The sequence below is a fragment of the Electrona antarctica genome (assembly GCF_951216825.1).
Source record: "Electrona antarctica genome assembly, chromosome: 11".
NCBI lineage: Eukaryota > Metazoa > Chordata > Actinopteri > Myctophiformes > Myctophidae > Electrona > Electrona antarctica.
Window position 1 is genome coordinate 10,328,667 of NC_136792.1, and position 18,627 is coordinate 10,347,293.

The 18,627-nt window shown below is 42.3% G+C and overlaps 1 protein-coding gene across 2 annotated transcripts; it reads left to right on the forward strand.

The window, feature by feature from the left end:
* Positions 1 to 17,855, forward strand: bckdha (branched chain keto acid dehydrogenase E1 subunit alpha). Of its 2 annotated transcripts, XR_013791137.1 has the most exons (9): positions 1 to 386; positions 3,349 to 3,525; positions 5,850 to 5,936; positions 6,672 to 6,780; positions 7,320 to 7,481; positions 10,299 to 10,505; positions 12,048 to 12,189; positions 14,945 to 17,384; positions 17,670 to 17,855. XR_013791137.1 is itself a non-coding variant. In XM_079514539.1 (8 exons), exons 1-8 carry the CDS (start codon positions 261 to 263, stop codon positions 15,285 to 15,287), a joined length of 1,353 nt encoding a protein of 450 aa, XP_079370665.1. In that variant the 5' UTR covers positions 1 to 260; the 3' UTR covers positions 15,288 to 17,855. The 2 variants fall into 2 exon arrangements, 1 of the variants encoding a protein (XP_079370665.1); XM_079514539.1 differs by having other exon boundaries at positions 14,945 to 17,855.
* The last annotated feature ends 772 nt before the right edge of the window (positions 17,856 to 18,627 follow it).

Genomic DNA, 18,627 nt, shown 5'->3' on the forward strand with positions numbered 1-18,627 from the left:
TGAGGAGGGTGGCGTCGGGCTGCGTCCCATTATACTGCCCCCGACGCTCCCTTGCCTTCACCAAGGGCAAGATCATCGCATCATCGTCTCCTTCCTGAGAGAGGTGGCCGTTGCAATCGTCCCATCACACCACCGACCCTTCCGTCGTGGTGTCTGACTGACAGTTTACAAGAGAAGACACTTATAAAAGTCTACTAGCTGTTCTCTCATCTTCTGCGATCACAGCACAACAATCACAAGAGTGACAGTGAGACTGACAGATGGCGACGGCCGTGCGGAGCGGTAGCATGATGATTAAAATGTACGGCTCGTGTTTCCACGCGATCCGTCAGACGGCAGGGCTGCGGGCTGCAAGACTGCTGCAGCACAGGGCCTTCAGAGTCAATGTGAGTTGTACTGTATGTGTGCGTTTTTGTAAAGAGAACCCTTTATTTATTCGCTTTAGATAACATGTAAGGTCGCCTGGCTGGCAGCGTTTAACCGACATTGGTGATATATTGATTCCTGTGACTCCAGATGTCGCTGTTGTATATAGAAGGAACGACAGCAGGAAACAACTGACCCCTTTTTATTACATTACATTACATTTTTAGCATTGCATGTTGTAATGTTCATGCCTAAATAGTTTTAAACATGTCAATGTGGTTATTTTATGTTAAATAATGGGCACCCGGCAGAAATAATCCCGACAATTTCACAACAGCGGCCCCTGGCGTCACAGAGGTCGATATACTAACCAATTTCAGTGTAACGGATTCTCCGTCAAGCTAAACGTAAACACTTGTTTGGGTTATTGATTGTTAAACAAATTAATGTTTTGACACCAACCATAACCTTATCAAATAGTGTTGCGATTTAATGGTTTTAAAGCTATTAGCCTAAGCTAGTTTTATTTAGCCATAGCTAAGCTAACGACATTACGACATTGCTATATTATGATTGGCCAGACTCAGGGGTGTGTGGCGAATGAACGAAAACAAAAGCTTTACTTATATTAATTGAATGGTTGCCTGTATTTTATTGCCAAATAAGCATGCTTAATCTGATGATCAGAGACATTGATGGTGGGCCCTATTGTAAACAAGTGTAATGCTTTATGGTGTCGTCCACTCACAGTTAACAGTTTTTGTATTGAGTTGTACTTAGTTGAAATGTACTGTAATTCTGCAAACTGTTAATACATATTTCAATCAATAAACTAAACAAAATACATACATACATGGATGCACCTGGGACGTATCCTCAGTGATGTATCCTAAGGTCATCGGGGTTTCGGGTCTCCCAACATCATACCCCTCACTCAGGTGACCCAGCCGGGGTGATCAAGTCCCGACTTACGTCCCAGTAGCTACCCTCGATCAGTCCCATTAGGGAAAAACCAGGGCCACACAATCCGTTCTTCCTGAACTACTCTGCCGGGACTGGGAGGTACCATTCTGGCGCGTGGAAGGACTAGGCTCTGTGGGTTGACTCCTGTCCGGGCCCCTCCTACGTCTCACCAGGTCCACTCCTGCTCTCACCAGGTCAGGCCCTGTGCGTTGCACCAGACTCCCAGCACCAGGCACTTTATTCAGGAATGGTGGATTCTCGAGCCACAACAGTTCCGCAGGCTCCACCTTGCCCTTGGTGGTGCCGCAGGCTCCGCTTGAGGCTTGAATGGCCCTCCTAAAGGCCTCACCATGGGTTTGTTGGGCTTCTTCCTCACGGAAGACACAGGCTGGGGCGCCAACCCATACTGCTCCCGGGTGCCGTCTAATTTCCGGCTGCCACCCGTCTCTCCGGTGGTCACCAGACTATTCCTGGTTGTCACGTAGTCTATTCCTATGAGTCACTATAAATAGAATAACTAAACAAAATGCATACATACATGGATGTACCTGGGACGTATCCTCAGTGATGTATCCTAAGGTCATCGGGGTTTCGGGTCTCCCAACATCATACCCCTCACTCAGGTGACCCAGCCGGGGTGATCAAGTCCCGACTAGTCAATAATATCAATATGTTGAAATTATTATAATTGATTGATTTAATTATTTAATATCTTATATTATCTGGTTACTGTGTGTCACTGAAACGATATAATAAGTTGAATAATGAATATGTTTTATAAGATGAGATAAATCAAAGTTTCATAACAGCAGGTGAAACACAGGAGAGGTACACGTTTAGTGCAGGGCAGCCAACCCATCTGGATCCTGCAGGAGTCTCCTGGCGGACTCGTGGACAGTGGCGTTTCCAGGAATTACATTTTGGGCTGGCAAGATGTGTTAATTGTCGTCGTCTGCCAGACGAGTATAGGATTGAAAGGCTTGCATTTGCATTCCAATGGGTGATTAAGAGTCGCACGCAGCGGCCAATCCGCTGTCCACTAATAGTTCTCGGGTCTTGTTTTTGTCCTCTCTTTTTGAGTGTCCGTGTTAACCTATGTGACTATGAGCAGCAGTAGGGGCAAGAGTGGCGCTGTTGTGCCAGAAACACAGAGAGAGAGAGATAGTGCTGCACTGTTGCCTGCTAATGAGAGACAGGGAGAGAGAGAGGGGGGAGGGGAGTTGCACCACTCAGTTCACACAGGTGTGATTCTTTTCTCAGTGTATGGATTTTGGCCAGGCAGAAATGGATTTGGCCTTATTGTAAATACGCCACTGCTCGTGGATTGTCATTTCTCCTAGAGTTGGTATCAAACTCCCCAAATTCACCAGAACACAGGACATTATGTATGTTAAAAGTTTCTGGGGTGTGGGCAGTGCAATGTGCATGCAATCATACAGGGATGTCCACTTAATGAATGAATGGTTATTTAAGATGACTGAAGCAATGGGTCTTGCATTGCTTCAGTCATCAAATCAATTTATGTAGGCCTACTTTTAATGGCCATCATTTTCCAATGCTAGGAAAGCATTATGATAAAAGTATCAAACTCCCCAAATTCACCAGAACACAGGAAATTACATCTACTCTGTTAAAAGTAGATACAAATGCATGTGTCTGATGCATGTAATGTATGTAGTGATGACTGTATCCTGTAAAATTTGAATGTGTGATATTTATAACTCCAAGTTCAAGGCCCAAGTTCATGATTCAACTATTCATGATGAGATGACATTTTCATCAGGAATTTTGATAGTTATGCTACATTTTACTGTGTGTTTAAATTGTCTTATTTTACCATCGTGTTGTGTTCTCTTAAGTTGCTATTAGGAAGACATATACAGACCACTGTTCATCAATATCATACTTTATTCCCTCAATGTAGCTGCTGAGTTGCCACAGCATACTGTTATCACTGTTTGTTTGACATATCATCTTCTCTCTCTCTCTCTCTCTCTCTCTCTCTCTCTCTCTTTTCAGTCGGTGCACCGTCAAGAGCCCTTTGACGCCGCCATGGATAAGCCTCAGTTCCCTGGAGCCTCAGCAGAGTTTGTGGACCACTTGAAGTTCATTGAGCCCAACGTCATCTCTGGTATCCCAGTGTACCGTGTGATGGACCGCCAGGGCCAGATCATCAACCCTTCTGAAGATCCACAGGTGCGCTGTGTAAAGCCCTAAGTGTTAACCCATTTTGGGCGGGAACCCCTTTTGGTGTTTTAAGCATTATGTTGTACTTTAGCTGTTGAAAAATAGCAGCTTGTAGGTCTGCTATTTTTGAAGAATCGTGAAAATGTGGTGCAAATGTTTGAATATATTCTTTCAGAGCAAACATTTTTAACTCAAATCTTTGCTTCTGGGGGGTCCCTGGAACAACATATTTTCAGATGGGGGTCGGTGGCCAATTTCATATATTTCTGGGGGTCCTTGACATGAAAATGTTTGAGAACGACAGAAACATGAGGTTTTTCAGAAAACGGTCATTTGTAGAACCGTCCTCAGGTCTAAACGTGTTAATAACCACTTAAACCCTCTACTTTAGACTTAAACTAGCCTGGGGTCCACCTATGCTTTCTATGGCATAGGCAGCTCCCCGGGAGAATCTAGACACAGCTGCGTGACATGAGACTAATTAATTAGACTGGGAAGTTATCCACTGTATACTGGCAGGTGGCCGTCCTGAGACAGGCATTATGTGGCATAATGCATGGTCCAAGTATATTCCATGTTTGGGATTTCAATAAATGGGTCTTATACAATAAGTACAGTTGCAGTCCGAGAAAGGGACACTTAGCTGCAAAGGTGAATGGGTGCGCAGTATACTTCATATTAGTTGTTACTTGGGGACACAAGGAGACAGGAAGTTCTACAAGCTAAACTAGTTTTGTGTTCGTCAACGTAGCTTAAATAGTTGTGGTGTCAATTAAGGTGTGGTACTGTACTGTAAAACAGATAATTAAGTACATGATGAAGGCCATGTCAGGATTTAAAGGAATGCAGTGTCACAATAGTAGTTTGATTAGGGTGCCCAACCTTGATCAGAGCTGAGGAGGTCTGTGGATCAAGGGTTTCCATGAATTATGCTTGTTGAGTGTTATTATGATTTAGTTGTTATTGTAATTTGACACTTTGAAACACTTTCTCTCAACTATTTACTTGTTCTGCTCTTTAACAATGATGTCATGCCATGTTCTTTTCCACTGTGGTCATACAGTTGACTTGACTCACACATACCATGACAAATGTGGTACCGATATCGCATACAGTACCACAAATCTCCTGCAACATATTAATGAGCATGTCATCCTGACACAATATATTTAAAATTGTGAATATTAAAATATATATATATATAGGGACATACGAACAACGTTCACTGGAGTTCACTGTGTTGTTGTGGAGCATGTGCTATAACAAAGTAGACTGACTAGATGCCAGTAGTGTCATTGCTGTACCTGTAACTTGGTATCTGCAATGTCATGCTGATGCTGCAGGGTGAACTATGGGTAGCATTATTATAGTATAATTGATGCCTTACAGTTCCAAGGACCCTCCCAGAAGCAACGATTTGAGTTAAAAAACGTTCGCTCTGAAAGAATATATATTCATAGTTTTACGCCACATCAATAGCTAAAGTATAACATAATGCTTAAAACACCAAAAGGGGTTCCCGCCCCAAAATGATTGTTTGTTTAGAGCACTTTTAACAAAGAGTCGAGTCTATTCAATGTTTGTTCACAGCCGTAAACATCATGTGACGTCATGTGGTACAATATAAATACTAAAGGAGTGAGTGAGGAGCCTCTCACTTCACACCAGTGTGATTATTGGCTAATGTCCCCCCCCCCAGAATATGGACATTGCTGGGGTTCTCTGAAACCATACAGATGGAACCAAATTGGGTGCCGTTTGGCTCCATTTGTAAACGCTCAGAGTTACACACCCGTAAAAGTCCACTTGGTTCCATCTCTACACTCTCAGAGTTAAATGAACACAGGATATTCTGTATGGGTATCATACAGAAATCGCATTTCATTGCAGTCTAGTCCTTTTAACTCTGTGAAAAGCGGAGTAATACATTTGATACATAGAATTATTGTCTTGGCACATGTACTGTTGGATACAATAGGCCTATCTCACAGCCCCCTTTCCACGCCCCCTTCCGGTAGCTAGTGGTGTCATTTAACATTAGCATTTACACCTTTTTTTTCTCTGGAGAATCTAAGTACATTTCCTAATGTTAAAATGTCAAAGACCGATAATAATATGAAGAAAACACAATGGTATAACAACTCAAATAAGTAGAATAAACCTTACCTTTACAAAACGGTAGTTTGTGGCTTGTGAAAATACCTCTTTTAACATGGAAGTCTATGGACCACAGAAAAAATAACACCATTAGCTCCGAAAGGGGGTGGGGAAATGCTGTGAGATAGGCCTATGGCAAGGGTTAATGGTTTTTGGTGTTCTGTTCCTTCAACCAGTTGTCCAAGGAGACTGTATTAAAGTTTTATAAGGCGATGACCATGCTCAATACCATGGACAGGATTCTGTACGAATCTCAGAGACAGGTGAGTGTATTTCTCTTGCAGTCTATAGTGCAGTGCATGATGTATTGCCATATTTGTGGAACACAAGTGAAATAATTATTTTTATTTACATAACCATAGTTTTCTGCCTTTTTTTAACATTTATTTTGATATTGATTTATTCACTTTCATCAATATTATTGAGAGCTTACTGTGTATATTCAGTTTTCTTTTTAAATATATTTTGTCCTTATTAATTGTAATGCACCAACCAAGACGGAATTCCTCATTTGTACAAACATCTGACAATATTAGGAATTCTCATTTATAAATATGGCCCCTAACTTTTTATAGTGTTTTGTTTTTGAGAATTGAATCTAATCTGCTGACACCAAAATATATATATTTCTCACGATTCCCAAATTTGCTCTGAACAAAACTTTAGCTCAGTCAGATATGACAACAATGTATGGAACAAACTAACAACATAGTTGTTATGAGGTTTTGTTAAAGAGGTCCTTTTCTGGTTGGAATAACGTGTTCCTTCCACGCGCTACGTCCAACCAGGGAAACTCCCCCCTGTTAGGTATAAAGGAGCAACTTGGACACTCATGCATGAAGGAAGCATGAGTTCAAGTCCGTTGCTCTCCCCAGGTTGGCGGAGGGTGTGTAGAGCCCAGGATCACATTAGATAATTGACACAGGGGTGAAAAATGGGTTACAAAATCGTGGGATAAAAATTATAACAAATACAAATAAAGAGGTCCTTTTCTGTAGGGTCGGATCTCTTTTTATATGACCAACTACGGAGAAGAAGGGACACACATTGGCAGCGCTGCAGCTCTCGACCCCAGTGACCTCGTCTTCGGCCAGTACAGAGAAGCTGGTAAGGATCGGTGTTGTTTTTGGCAGCAAATTTAGATTTTTAGTCTCTTGAATGGTTTTAATTTAGTTTTAGTCACATTTTAGTCACCTGGAATGTTTTAGTGTTAGTCGACTAAATCTACAGTTGATTTAGTCGAACAAAATGTATTTTGGCGGGCCTTGATGGTTTTTTTTTCACTTGCTGAAAATAGCCGATCTACAAGCCCACTGCGACACGTTGTGAGCTTGTAGATCGTCTATTTTCAGCATGCAACTAATTGTAAAATGACTTATACTGGATCCCTTGTCCACTAGTCCCTTCCTAACATTTTAATCTAGTTTTTACTTGTTGACGAAATTGTCAGTATATTTAGTCTTAGTTTTAGTCATCATAGCTTAGTTTTTATTTAGTTTCCATTTAGTTTTCGCCAGTGGAAAAAGGTAGTCGACAAACATTTTTAGTCGACGGAATCATAAGGATTAGCCACCACTGGATTATTGGTCTGGTGTTTGTCATTTCACTAAAGACCCTCAAACCTGCTCTTTCGATGCCCCCTGCAGGAGTGCTGATGTACCGCGGCTTTCCACTGGATATGTTCATGGCTCAGTGCTATGCCAACGCTGATGACCTTGGAAAGGGTCGACAGATGCCGGTGCACTATGGCAGCAAAGAATTTAACTTCATCACCATCTCTTCTCCTCTGGCCACACAGATTCCCCAGGGTATGCTTTTATCTAGGACTGGGCGATGGGGACAACACAAATATCACTATTCTTTTTGACCAATTGCCTGAATATTGATATTGTGAATATATTGTGCAGATGACTGTTAAACATTTACACACTGAGAGTTTTGATAAATAGTTTGGGAAGTCTTCGGCCTGTGAGGTCATCATACAGCTCAAGGACTTGTGACAAGAAAGGGAGTTGCATACTAACATGCAGGCAAAACATTTGTGTTTAAGAATGATTTGAACGAATTCAAGAATAAAAAGGTTATGGAATAGGTATGTCTAGTATGGAATGGATGGCATTTTGTGAGGTGCTAAAATGAGAACAAAAACAACAAGGTGTCTGTTCTGTTTAGAGGTGTTGGGGGAGAGAGAGACAGTTTGATGCTCAGCCCTGGTGACTTTCTGTCAAAGTCTTATTTGATTGGCCGTGCCAATAAAGACTGACTATTGAAGCGAAAAAAGTGTCAAGGTGCGTCCGGTCCGCTGTCTGGGGCGGGGTGGGGCACTCTCTGTCGAGCGACTTATGATTTGAGGTTTGATTTTCATAGGAAAGGTGGAAAAAATTAATAAACTTGAATTCCCACTGCGATATACTGCAACTTTTCACCCTGGAAGACGGTGTGACAGCAAATACAGTAGCCTATACAAGGGGTCGATGTAGATCGCCAATTTGAACTATTTTAAAATGTTTTGCAAAATAGTTAAAAAGAAAATGCCCCCAAAAAGTCTAGGCATAAGGGGCAAGGGGACCATAAGGTTTACTGACCAATACATACAATACTAAATCTGTCCAGCAAGGGGTGCTGCCTCAAGGGCTAGGGATTGCTTGCTGGCTTATTTAGTTGTTTGCAACAGTATCTTAAAGCCTGGTTTCCACTGCCATGGCCTCACACCACTAAAAAGTACTACCAACTCCATTGTGGGTCTGAGCTAGGCTAAGCGGGGCCAAACAATGAGCCCTGATGCCCATCACGATTTTAGAGAGTCCTCGAATTTTGTAAACGTGATCATTGGGTCTTTAGTTATTGACTATATGCAGACCGGGGCCATCTTGCCATTTTTCGTTTCGGTAAAGAAAGATCGGTGCAAATTCAAAACGGGTGGTTACGCAGGGATGTTGAGTGATATCCAACAAGCACTTACGAACTCAAACACTTGGAAAAAATCTACAAGGAATTTCTTGACAGAAAGTAGCTCATAACATGTCTACAGTGGATTTCTGAGGGGCGCTAGCCAATGAATGTAGAATTTACGTCATATGTGGACGAGCAAATCGGTATTTTTATCCTACACAAATTGCCATTCCCATTGATAATGATTGGAGAATGTACGTCACATCAAATCGGCAAAAAAGAATATGACGTGCTTGGCAGTCAATGTGTTTTAATGAATGGCGCAGTGGCGAGTGCCTGTAAAGGTGGGCCAGTTGCGATGCCTTTATCGTATTTTGCATATATTATATCATTTATTAAATTTTTCTCTCCAAACATAGTTTGTAAATCATACATTTTTGTAATGTTTTGAAAACCTTTTCACCAAGAATGACATTCCCAAAATATAGGGACAGAAAAGGTTGAAAGGTAAAGGTAAAAAGTCGGCATACATCTGCTGCATAACTTCCGATACCGTTCAAAACAATTAAATAAAGACCTGATATATCAGTCAGACGGATATATCAGAATGTGACATACCATGCAACTTTGAGAATAGCTGTTAATTAACAACAGCTGTTAATCACTGGCTCGCTGATGACAAACTATCTTTACACCTGGGAAAAACTGAATCCATTCTCTTTGGATCTAATAGTAATCTCAGCAAGGCAAATGGCTTCTTGGTTAGAGTGGGTGACAATGTTATCACACGTAAAGATGAAATTACCTACCTAGGTTCCATCCTGGAGGCTAATCTTTCCGGTGATACAATGGCCACCAACGTAATCAAAAAAGTCAACCAAAGAACAAGATTCCTTTACAGGATCTCCTCACTGGTCGACAAAAACACCTTGAAGACCTTAACAGGAGCCCTCGTACAAGGCTTATTTGACTATGCATGCACCTCCTGGTACCACAGCACCTCAAAGGCCCTTAAAACTAGGCTCCAGACTTCCCAAAACAAACTGGTCAGGCTCCTACTTGGCCTCACCCCCCGAACCCACCTCACCCCTGCCCACTTTGACAGACTGGAATGGCTTAGGGTCGACGACAGAGTACAGCATCTTGCAATGGGTCTGGTCCACAAGATTCGATACTCCACCAAGATACCCATGTACCTGTCTAGATACTTCCTTAATGTTAACGAAGTCCACACCCACAACACCAGAGGGAGTGCAACGAACCATGTACAACCCAGATTCGGCACAAACAAGGGACTAAATTATTTTCGCTCCTATGCCACCAAAATGTGGAATGCCCTACCAACAGTCATTAAGACATGCAAATCCCTTGACTCCTTCAAAACCGCTCTCAAAGGGCACCTACGGACGGCTGCAATTCGAAACTGGCCCCTGTAAAAATCTTTCCCCCTCACTGTATATGTCTCTTTTCCCTTTTTACCTCTATGATGAATTCCTGTTCTGTTCTTTGACTATATAGAAGTGTCTATTTGTACGTCTCTAAATGTTTTGATGAATTGAACATTGTGGACCCTCTTGTAAACAAGTGTAATGCTTTATTGGTTCGTCCACTCAGTTAACAGTCTTTGTATTGAGTTTGTGCTTGAAATGTACTGTAACTCTGCAAACTGTTAATAAATATTTCAATCAATCCATCAATCACTACAGCGTTGACATGTAATATATATTTTTTAGCGGCTGGGGCTGCGTATGCAGTCAAAAGGGAGAATGCCAACCGTGCCGTCATCTGCTACTTCGGAGAGGGAGCAGCCAGTGAGGGCGACGCACACGCTGGTTTCAACTTCTCCGCCACTCTGGAGTGTCCGCTCATCTTCTTCTGTCGTAACAACGGCTACGCCATCTCTACCCCTACTAACGAGCAGTACAGAGGGGATGGCATTGGTAAGAGACCATCTGTTTAACCCGTTTTGACCTGGGAACGATTCTACAAAATGTCTTCTAAATCATGACAGTTTTCTGAAAAACCAATATTTCTATGTTTTTTTTCTCAAATAATTAATCTCAAGGACCCCTGAAAAGGGACTTGCCAGAAGCAAAGATTTGAGTTATAAACGTTCGCTCTGAAAGAATATACATTCAAAGATTTGCGCAGATCTACAAGCTCATAGCGTGCCTCTCGGTGGCTAAAGCATAACATAATGCTTAAAAAACCTAAATGGGTTCCCGCCCAGTATGGGTTAAGATATATATTTTTTTGGCTTTCGCCTTTTTATTCTTCTTTTAATTGATAGAGGGATAGATGAAAGTAGGCTGACAGGAAATGGATTACCAGCCAAGGTGCTCAGACAGCTATCAAGGTTCAAGGTTAGCTTTATTGTCCCTTGCGGGAAATTGGTTTGCAGCCAGATCATAGTAAAAAATACACACAACAACAACATTCAATACAAACTACGATCTAAGAACAGGGCACTAGAGACAGAGAATTCATAACATTCAATAGTAGCAAAGTCAGCAAAAGTGCATTAGTGGCAATAAGTGCAAAGAGTGATCTGAGACCTCCAGGAGGAAGGAGGCTCTCTTAAGCATCTGCCTCTTGTACAGTTATATGAGTTGGGCTTTGGTTCTCCCAGAAATCTTACTGGCCACTTTGACAAGGCTGCTGAGCCTGTTCTTGTTTGCCAGGGTCAGATTACCGTACCAGGCAACCATACAAAACATAAGAACAGATTCAATAAAACTTCTGTAGAAAAGAGTCATCATTACAGACGAGACATTAAAGGAACTTTTTTTGATGTAGAGGCAACATGAGAGTCAAAGGATCGTTTGTTGTCAAGAACGACACCCAAGTATTTATAGCTCTCTACAACTTCAATTTCTGTGCCCTTAATGAGTGTAGGAGCAGGCCTGGGTGGAGTCCTTCTAAAGCTGATGATCATGTCTTTTGTTTTGGTCACATTTAACTGTAAGAATGACTTGTCACACCAGGATATGAAGTCATTGACAACTGGCCCATGCTGTACTTCATTGTCTTCAAGAAGGCTAACAATCACAGAGTCATCAGCAAATTTGACAATATACCTGTTAGGGTGATTGCTACAACAGTCGTTGGTATACAGAATATACAGTAGTGAGTAGTGGTTCTCCCCAACAGCCTTGGGGAGAACCAGTGGAGGAGAGCAGCAGAGAAGACAGGACCTCATTTACCCTCACGCACTGAGACCTAACAGTTAAGAAGTCTATGATCCAGCCAACAAGGTTAAGATCCATTTTAAAATAATTGATTAGCTTCTGGGCTAGAAGATGTGGCTGGATCGTGTTAAAGGCAGAGGAAAAAATCAGCTATATGCCAGCCGCCAGCTGCCAGAGACCATCTGTTTATCATAACTGAATAATCTGAATCATAACATTTTGTATTACATATTATGTTGCAGTCGTTCCTGTGTCCAGATAAAACACACTGCTGTTTGTGTATAATTCCCACAGCTGCTCGGGGGCCAGGTTACGGCATGATGTCCATCCGTGTAGACGGTAACGATGTGTTTGCGGTGTACAACGCCACAAAGGAAGCGCGGCGCAGAGCCGTGGCAGAGAACCAGCCCTTTCTCATCGAGGCCATGACCTACAGGTTGGTTTTGGCAGCCCAGGTGGGGTTGGGGGTATAAAAAACAATGGCCCTCATTTATCAACCGTGCGTACGCCAAAATATGGGTGTACGCCGAAATTACCGCAATTTTCGGCATTTACGATTTGCGCCAAAGCATGAATTTGAACTTGAGCCAGGACAAAAATCACGTCTGGTCGGGAGCTGTCGTACGCTTTGTCCTCACCTGTTTTTCTGTCGTAGAACAGTGGAGCAGCATTGTCTGAACTGCTGACACGCTGTCACAGGCATCTAAACATATGTTTTCACTCCTAAAATGTTAATATAAAACTATGTATATACATGTAAAAAAAGAGAAAAAGAGAGATTTCCAACTTTACAAGTAATTAAAATCGCGCAATTAAAAACAATATAACATGTTTACAATGTATTAGATTGTGCTTAATCAAACAGTGCTTTACTGGCCTTGTTATGCGAGCGCACTTGTGAGATGATTTGTGAGCGCATCGCATGCGGCATGAGCGTGACATCAGATGCCTATAGAATCACTGTGAAAAGGCACATGGACGGCACGCCTTTATTTCCAAGTGACAATGACAATCATACAGCTTGCCTATTTGCAATTGTAGCAGGCTATAGGCGTAAGGGGCTTAATCATTCACCATTTAAATAAGCGCTTTGACAGTTCAGATAAAAGCGAGATCATTTTCGGGGGTCGGGAGGACGGGGCCGCGGCGTGCGTCGCCAGCCCAGCACATACCAGCACACATGCAAACCTTCATCCATATGTTTATGATTCGTTCATCAATGATCAAATCACTCCATAAACGTTGATTATGACTGCCTTGACGACATGGTAGCCTATCTCTCATGCAGGCATCACTCACCCACAGGACTTATCACAGCAGTGCGCAGTCTCACTGTTCGCCTTCGCCGTGCACTGCGCACGAATGGGTAAAATTATTATAGGCCTACAAACGTATTCCATTCATGGTGATACGATGTGTCATGTAGCCTTGAGGTGCGTGCGTGCGTGCGTGCGTGCGTGCGTGCGTGCGTGCGTGCGTAGACATGACAGAAAGGAAAGCGAGGTGAGAGGGAAACAGACAGGGTAGGAGGCCTACAGCTTTATTTAATTCATGCAGGTGTTCGTTCTTTATTTATTGAAGATACAACACACCAGTTAGTTGGGCTTGCAAGTTGCGTGTGTGTGTGCGTGTGCGTGTGTGTGTGTGTGTGTGTGTGTGTGTGTGTGTGTGTGTGTGTGTGTGTGTGTGTGTGTGTGTGTGTGTGTGTGTGTGTGTGTGTGTGTGTGTGTGTGTGTGTGTGTGTGTGTGTGTGTGTGTGTGTGTGTGTGTGTGTGTGTGTGTGTATGAGAGAGGGGGGTGAGGCAGGCAGTATGCTTTTCCTGTATCCATGGTTTCCAGGTCGTATTGCAGTTGTTCATGTCGCAAAAACGAGGGCGAGGCTTGATTTCACAGGGCGTGCCAGATTGATTTCAGCCGTCACATTTATTACTGCTAGGAATGAAATTAGGAAGGATCAGCTGTCTGCGATCACTTTATAAATGCCGACCCGACGTGGGTGTACTACGAAACCTACACTCGAATTTGGGGCGGATTTTACACTCAATTGATAAATGAGGGCCAATGTATTTGTGCGCTCGGGTGTCGCAGGGGTAATGCACCTGTCCACCACCAGGGAGTCTAGTGGTTCAAATCCACCACAGCATAGAGTGTCTATTCTGTATTTAAGTCCGACGTCATTTTGTAGTCCTACGTTACTTCCGGGTCCAAGTGGCACCAGCTCTCGTCCGCTTCTCATTGTAAATAGAATATCTAAACGCGTGAATCTTTTTACAATGACGTTATTTTTCAGAAAGGAAGCCACTGAGGGTTAAAATGGGTCTTAATGCTTCCAACTCGAGTAGAATTATTAATGTTCTGTACAAGTGTCTATGACAAAGAAAATATATGATTTGGAGACAATAAAGACTATTATCATCATTATTATTGAAGGTGGTAACAGTCCATTTGCTCAGTACAATATTTCGGGGGTGTAACGAAGACTCTGACTAGGACGTTGGGCTATATGACATATGACATGTCTAGTATGACAATCCCTATATTTGGCCCGAGCCGACCTAGTGCTGATATCAGATAGATGGGGGGGGCACAACACAGCCATCAAACAAAAATGTTTTGTAAAACCATGTGACTTCCATTGGAAATGCATTGGGGCGGCCAACACAGACACAAGACAAATGTTGTATGCATGTTGCAACAGTGTGAGTGAGGCCTAAAAAGGAAAAGAACCAGAGAAGCGTGTGGAAGGGAGGATTTATTGGCATAATGAGAAGAGCTAAACAATAATTGTCCTTTAGCTAAGCCCCCTTCTCCCACTTTGACACTCTCACTTGGACACTTTCCAGCCGGACTCATTCATTCCAATGTAAATATCTAGGAATTTATACATTAAATACTGGTTAAATTTTAGAACCAGACCTTCAAAATCTCTTCCAAATCCGTCAACAACGGCCTGCCATATGCACTGGAAAAATATGTGCGTGACATTTATTTTTTAAGACAATGTTTTATCATTATAGGAAAACTATTGGTGGAGGTTTGTCTGACCCTTGTTATGCTTAGCTGTGATTGGACCATAGCAGTTTGGGGAGGGGCTTAGCTATAGGTCAATTGGCTAATCTAAATGATTTCAGAGAGGAAATATATACTTTACGTGGGGATATAATTAACTTGAACGACACTCGATTCGACAGAATTGGCCACCACAGCACCAGCGACGACAGCTCGGCGTACCGCTCGGTGGACGAGGTGAACTACTGGGACAAGCAGGACCACCCCATCTCGCGGCTGAGGCACTACATGACGGCCCGCGACTGGTGGAGCGAGGACGACGAGCGCAGCTGGCGCAAGGAGACCCGCAAGATGGTCATGGAGGCGTTCGAGAAGGCGGAGAAGCGCCACAAGCCCAATATTGACCTGATGTTCTCCGACGTTTACGAGGAGATGACGCCCAACCTGACCAGGCAGATGGAAGACATGCACAGACACATTCAGCAGTACAAGGAGCACTACCCTCTGGACCTGTATGAGAAATAATAACTACTGAGATCTGTTGGAACACAAGCACGGTCAAATCCCTGTAGTGTTACTTTAGCTCCAGAGAGTTTACAAATGTTAGGATGCATTAGTAGGGTTGGGGGGAGGGGGGGGTCACATTTGGAGCTAGTTTGTGGACTCCATTTTCGTCACCGCTAAACCCCTTATCCCTAAACTTCTTTGCCTTTTTTTTTTTACTATTTTGCAAAACATTTTTGAATAGTTAAAATGGCCAGTCTACAAGCTCACAACGTGTCAATGTAGATTGGCTAGTTGAACTATTCAAAAATATACATTATTTCTACTGGTGGTTCTCACACTTTTTCATTTCAATGACCACCATAATTGATCCTCACGGGAACCATTTTGGGTTCCATTTGTACACTCTCAGAGTTACAGACCCATAATGGTCTATTTCCAACCCCTGATGGAATCGGACCGTTAAGAGGGAATCAAAATCCTAAAGAATCCCAACCCTACAGTATACAGTACATTAGTATATTCTCATAGAGTTAACCACTTTGAACCTGGTGTCCCTATATTTGGGGCATGTAATTATAGTCATAAATTTGTGCTAAACACTTGATGTGTTGCGAGCTTGTAGATCTGCTAATTTCACACACAGCCGTTATACGGCAAAGCATAAAATAGTGAGTGGTTGAAGTAACACTGGGATTTTACTGTGAAGGCAGTGAGTGAGAATCTTCATATTCATGTTTGCATAAGAATTATAGTTTTGATATGACTTGGTAAGTCTTTGCTGCACAATAATAATGGGGAGGGAAGGATGAGCTGGATTCAGATCATACCTCTGGGTTTTGTGCCTTACGTTGGAGAGAATGACAGATACCAGTAGTTTGAATTCTTGTGTAAAGTAGGCTTACTGTGATTTTTACCTATATTGCCTGTGTCTATAACAGGATTTAAAGCTACAGTCCGGGAATAAAACGTTATTTCCAACCAATCTGTATGTAGAGAATGTTAATAAAGTATAACCAGCACATGGTGTGCAGTGGTTGGAGGTAATCTTCCCTGATCTTCGCAGTGGAAGCACTGTTACATTTTAGACCCTGGTCGTAGCCCCAAAAGGATTCTCAACCCTTTGGGCTGGGGACCCCCAAAAATGGCTTTAACCCATTTTGACCTGAGATCAGATTCTAAAAATGTCTTCTACATCCTGACAGTTTTCTGAAAAAGCTATGTTTCTATGTCAGTCGTTCTTCGATTTTTCAAAAATAGCAGACCTACAAGCTCGTAGCGCGCCACTCGGTGGCGCGCTATGAGCTTGTAGATCTGCTATTTTTCAATAGCTAAAGCATAACATAATGCTAACACCAAAAGGGGTTCCCGCCCGAAAATGGGTTAATTATTAAAGTTTATTTCTTAATTTCCAGCCATTCAGTTGCAAAAAAGAAAAGTTACTTAAAAAAAAAATATATACACTCAGAAAAGAATCTGACCACTGAGGGGTCGACTCGTGACCCACATGTTAAGAACCCCTGGTGTAGGACACACCCCTGGTGTAGGACGCATAACATACTGGTCGGCAAGTATTACTGCCTGAAGATGATGAGATTGGGCACTAGTATAGAATGGGCTGCCAGCTTTAACGTCATTGCAATTCCGGTACCTCTCTCCCTCGGGAGAGGTTGTTAATGTACATACATACCTGTACAATGAATGTACCGGTATGTAAGCAAAGCAAAGTTACTATATTTACCCAGGGTATCTGGGCTAAGCTCAAGAACTTGTTTCCAGCCAGGCCCTGCCCTGTACAATACATGTACGTTTTTTTTTTTCTTCCCCTAGTGCAGTAACAAGTCATACGAAATAGTTGGCCCAGTTATAGCATGAATCATATGCACACCGATTGTAAATCAATGCTGTAATGAAAGTTATATTTTTTAACCTGCACACAGTTATGGCAACCTTGGGTCGATGTGCAAGTGAGGCCTGGGCCTCTCGCTCCCCCTTCAGGTGACTCTCCCTCTCTTCTCCTTTGACTAAGTACTGTAGGGACACCCAGGAGGGTTCAGTAACTGTCCTCTGCAGCAGTTTGTGGCGGTTTCCCCACTATTCACCCTGTGTAAGGTGGAGGTTATATTGCAGCAGTTTGTGGCGGTTTCCCCACTATTCACCCTGTGTAAGGTGGAGGTTATATTGCAGCAGTTTGTGGCGGTTTCCCCACTATTCACCCTGTGTAAGGTGGAGGTTATATTGCAGCAGTTTGTGGCGGTTTCCCCACTATTCACCCTGTGTGTGGTGGAGGTTATATTGCAGCAGTTTGTGGCGGTTTCCCCACTATTCACCCTGTGTAAGGTGGAGGTTATATTGCAGCAGTTTGTGGCGGTTTCCCCACTATTCACCCTGTGTGTGGTGGAGGTTATATTATCCTTTTCATTTTGGAGAGGTTACTTTTTTTTTTTTTTTAAGACTAGTAGTATACCTGCCCACATTTTGGAGGGTTGGATTTGTAAACGGATGCTATACTGTAATGCATTCAACTGTATACTGATTCTGATACATCATATCTAATGTTTGGTGTTTTGTGCAAAAAAAAAAAAGAAAGTAATGGTGTTTTCAAAGTCAATAAAACGAAACTAATGTAAATAGCTTCCCTTTTATTTAAAACAAAATATCAAAAAGCAACAAAAGAAGATCATCTACTGTACAAATGAAGCAATAAATACATGCATTCCAAAAAAAATGAACAAACAAGGGACAATGTTTTGGTATGCTATTATTAACATACCAAAAATAAGGGTCTCATGTGTACAATAGCTTTGGGACAGCCAAACGAGGCAAGAGCATCAGGTTCAAGCTATCTGTCTATTTTACATTACAAAGTAAAGATGTCCTGCCAAAAAAGGGACAAAACAAGAAATTAAATGACCTAATAGAGCAGTGGTTCCCCAACTTTTTAAAACCCATAAAATTGTGTCGGCGACCCACTGTTTTGAAACCATGCAGTGACTCATAGAGTTACATCTGTTACAAATATCAGATAGGCTACAGTAGAATACATTTAATATTTTCTTTTGAATATTGTAATCTGTGCATAACTTTGTACTGAATCATTGACTTGGCATTCATTGAACAAGCCTCCTCAGCTCAACCTGGTATCAGAAATAGGCAACATCAGATCTACAAGCTCACAGCAATGACTTTTGCGTGGCACCGTTTTACCACAAAGTATAAATATGGATTTACCCATTTTGGACTGAGGTCGATTTAAAAAAAAGGCTTCTAAATAAAAAACAGTTTTCTGAAAAACCTCATGTTTCCATGTCAGTGGTGCTCAACCTTTTTCATGTCAAGGACCCCCGGAATTATCTGTATA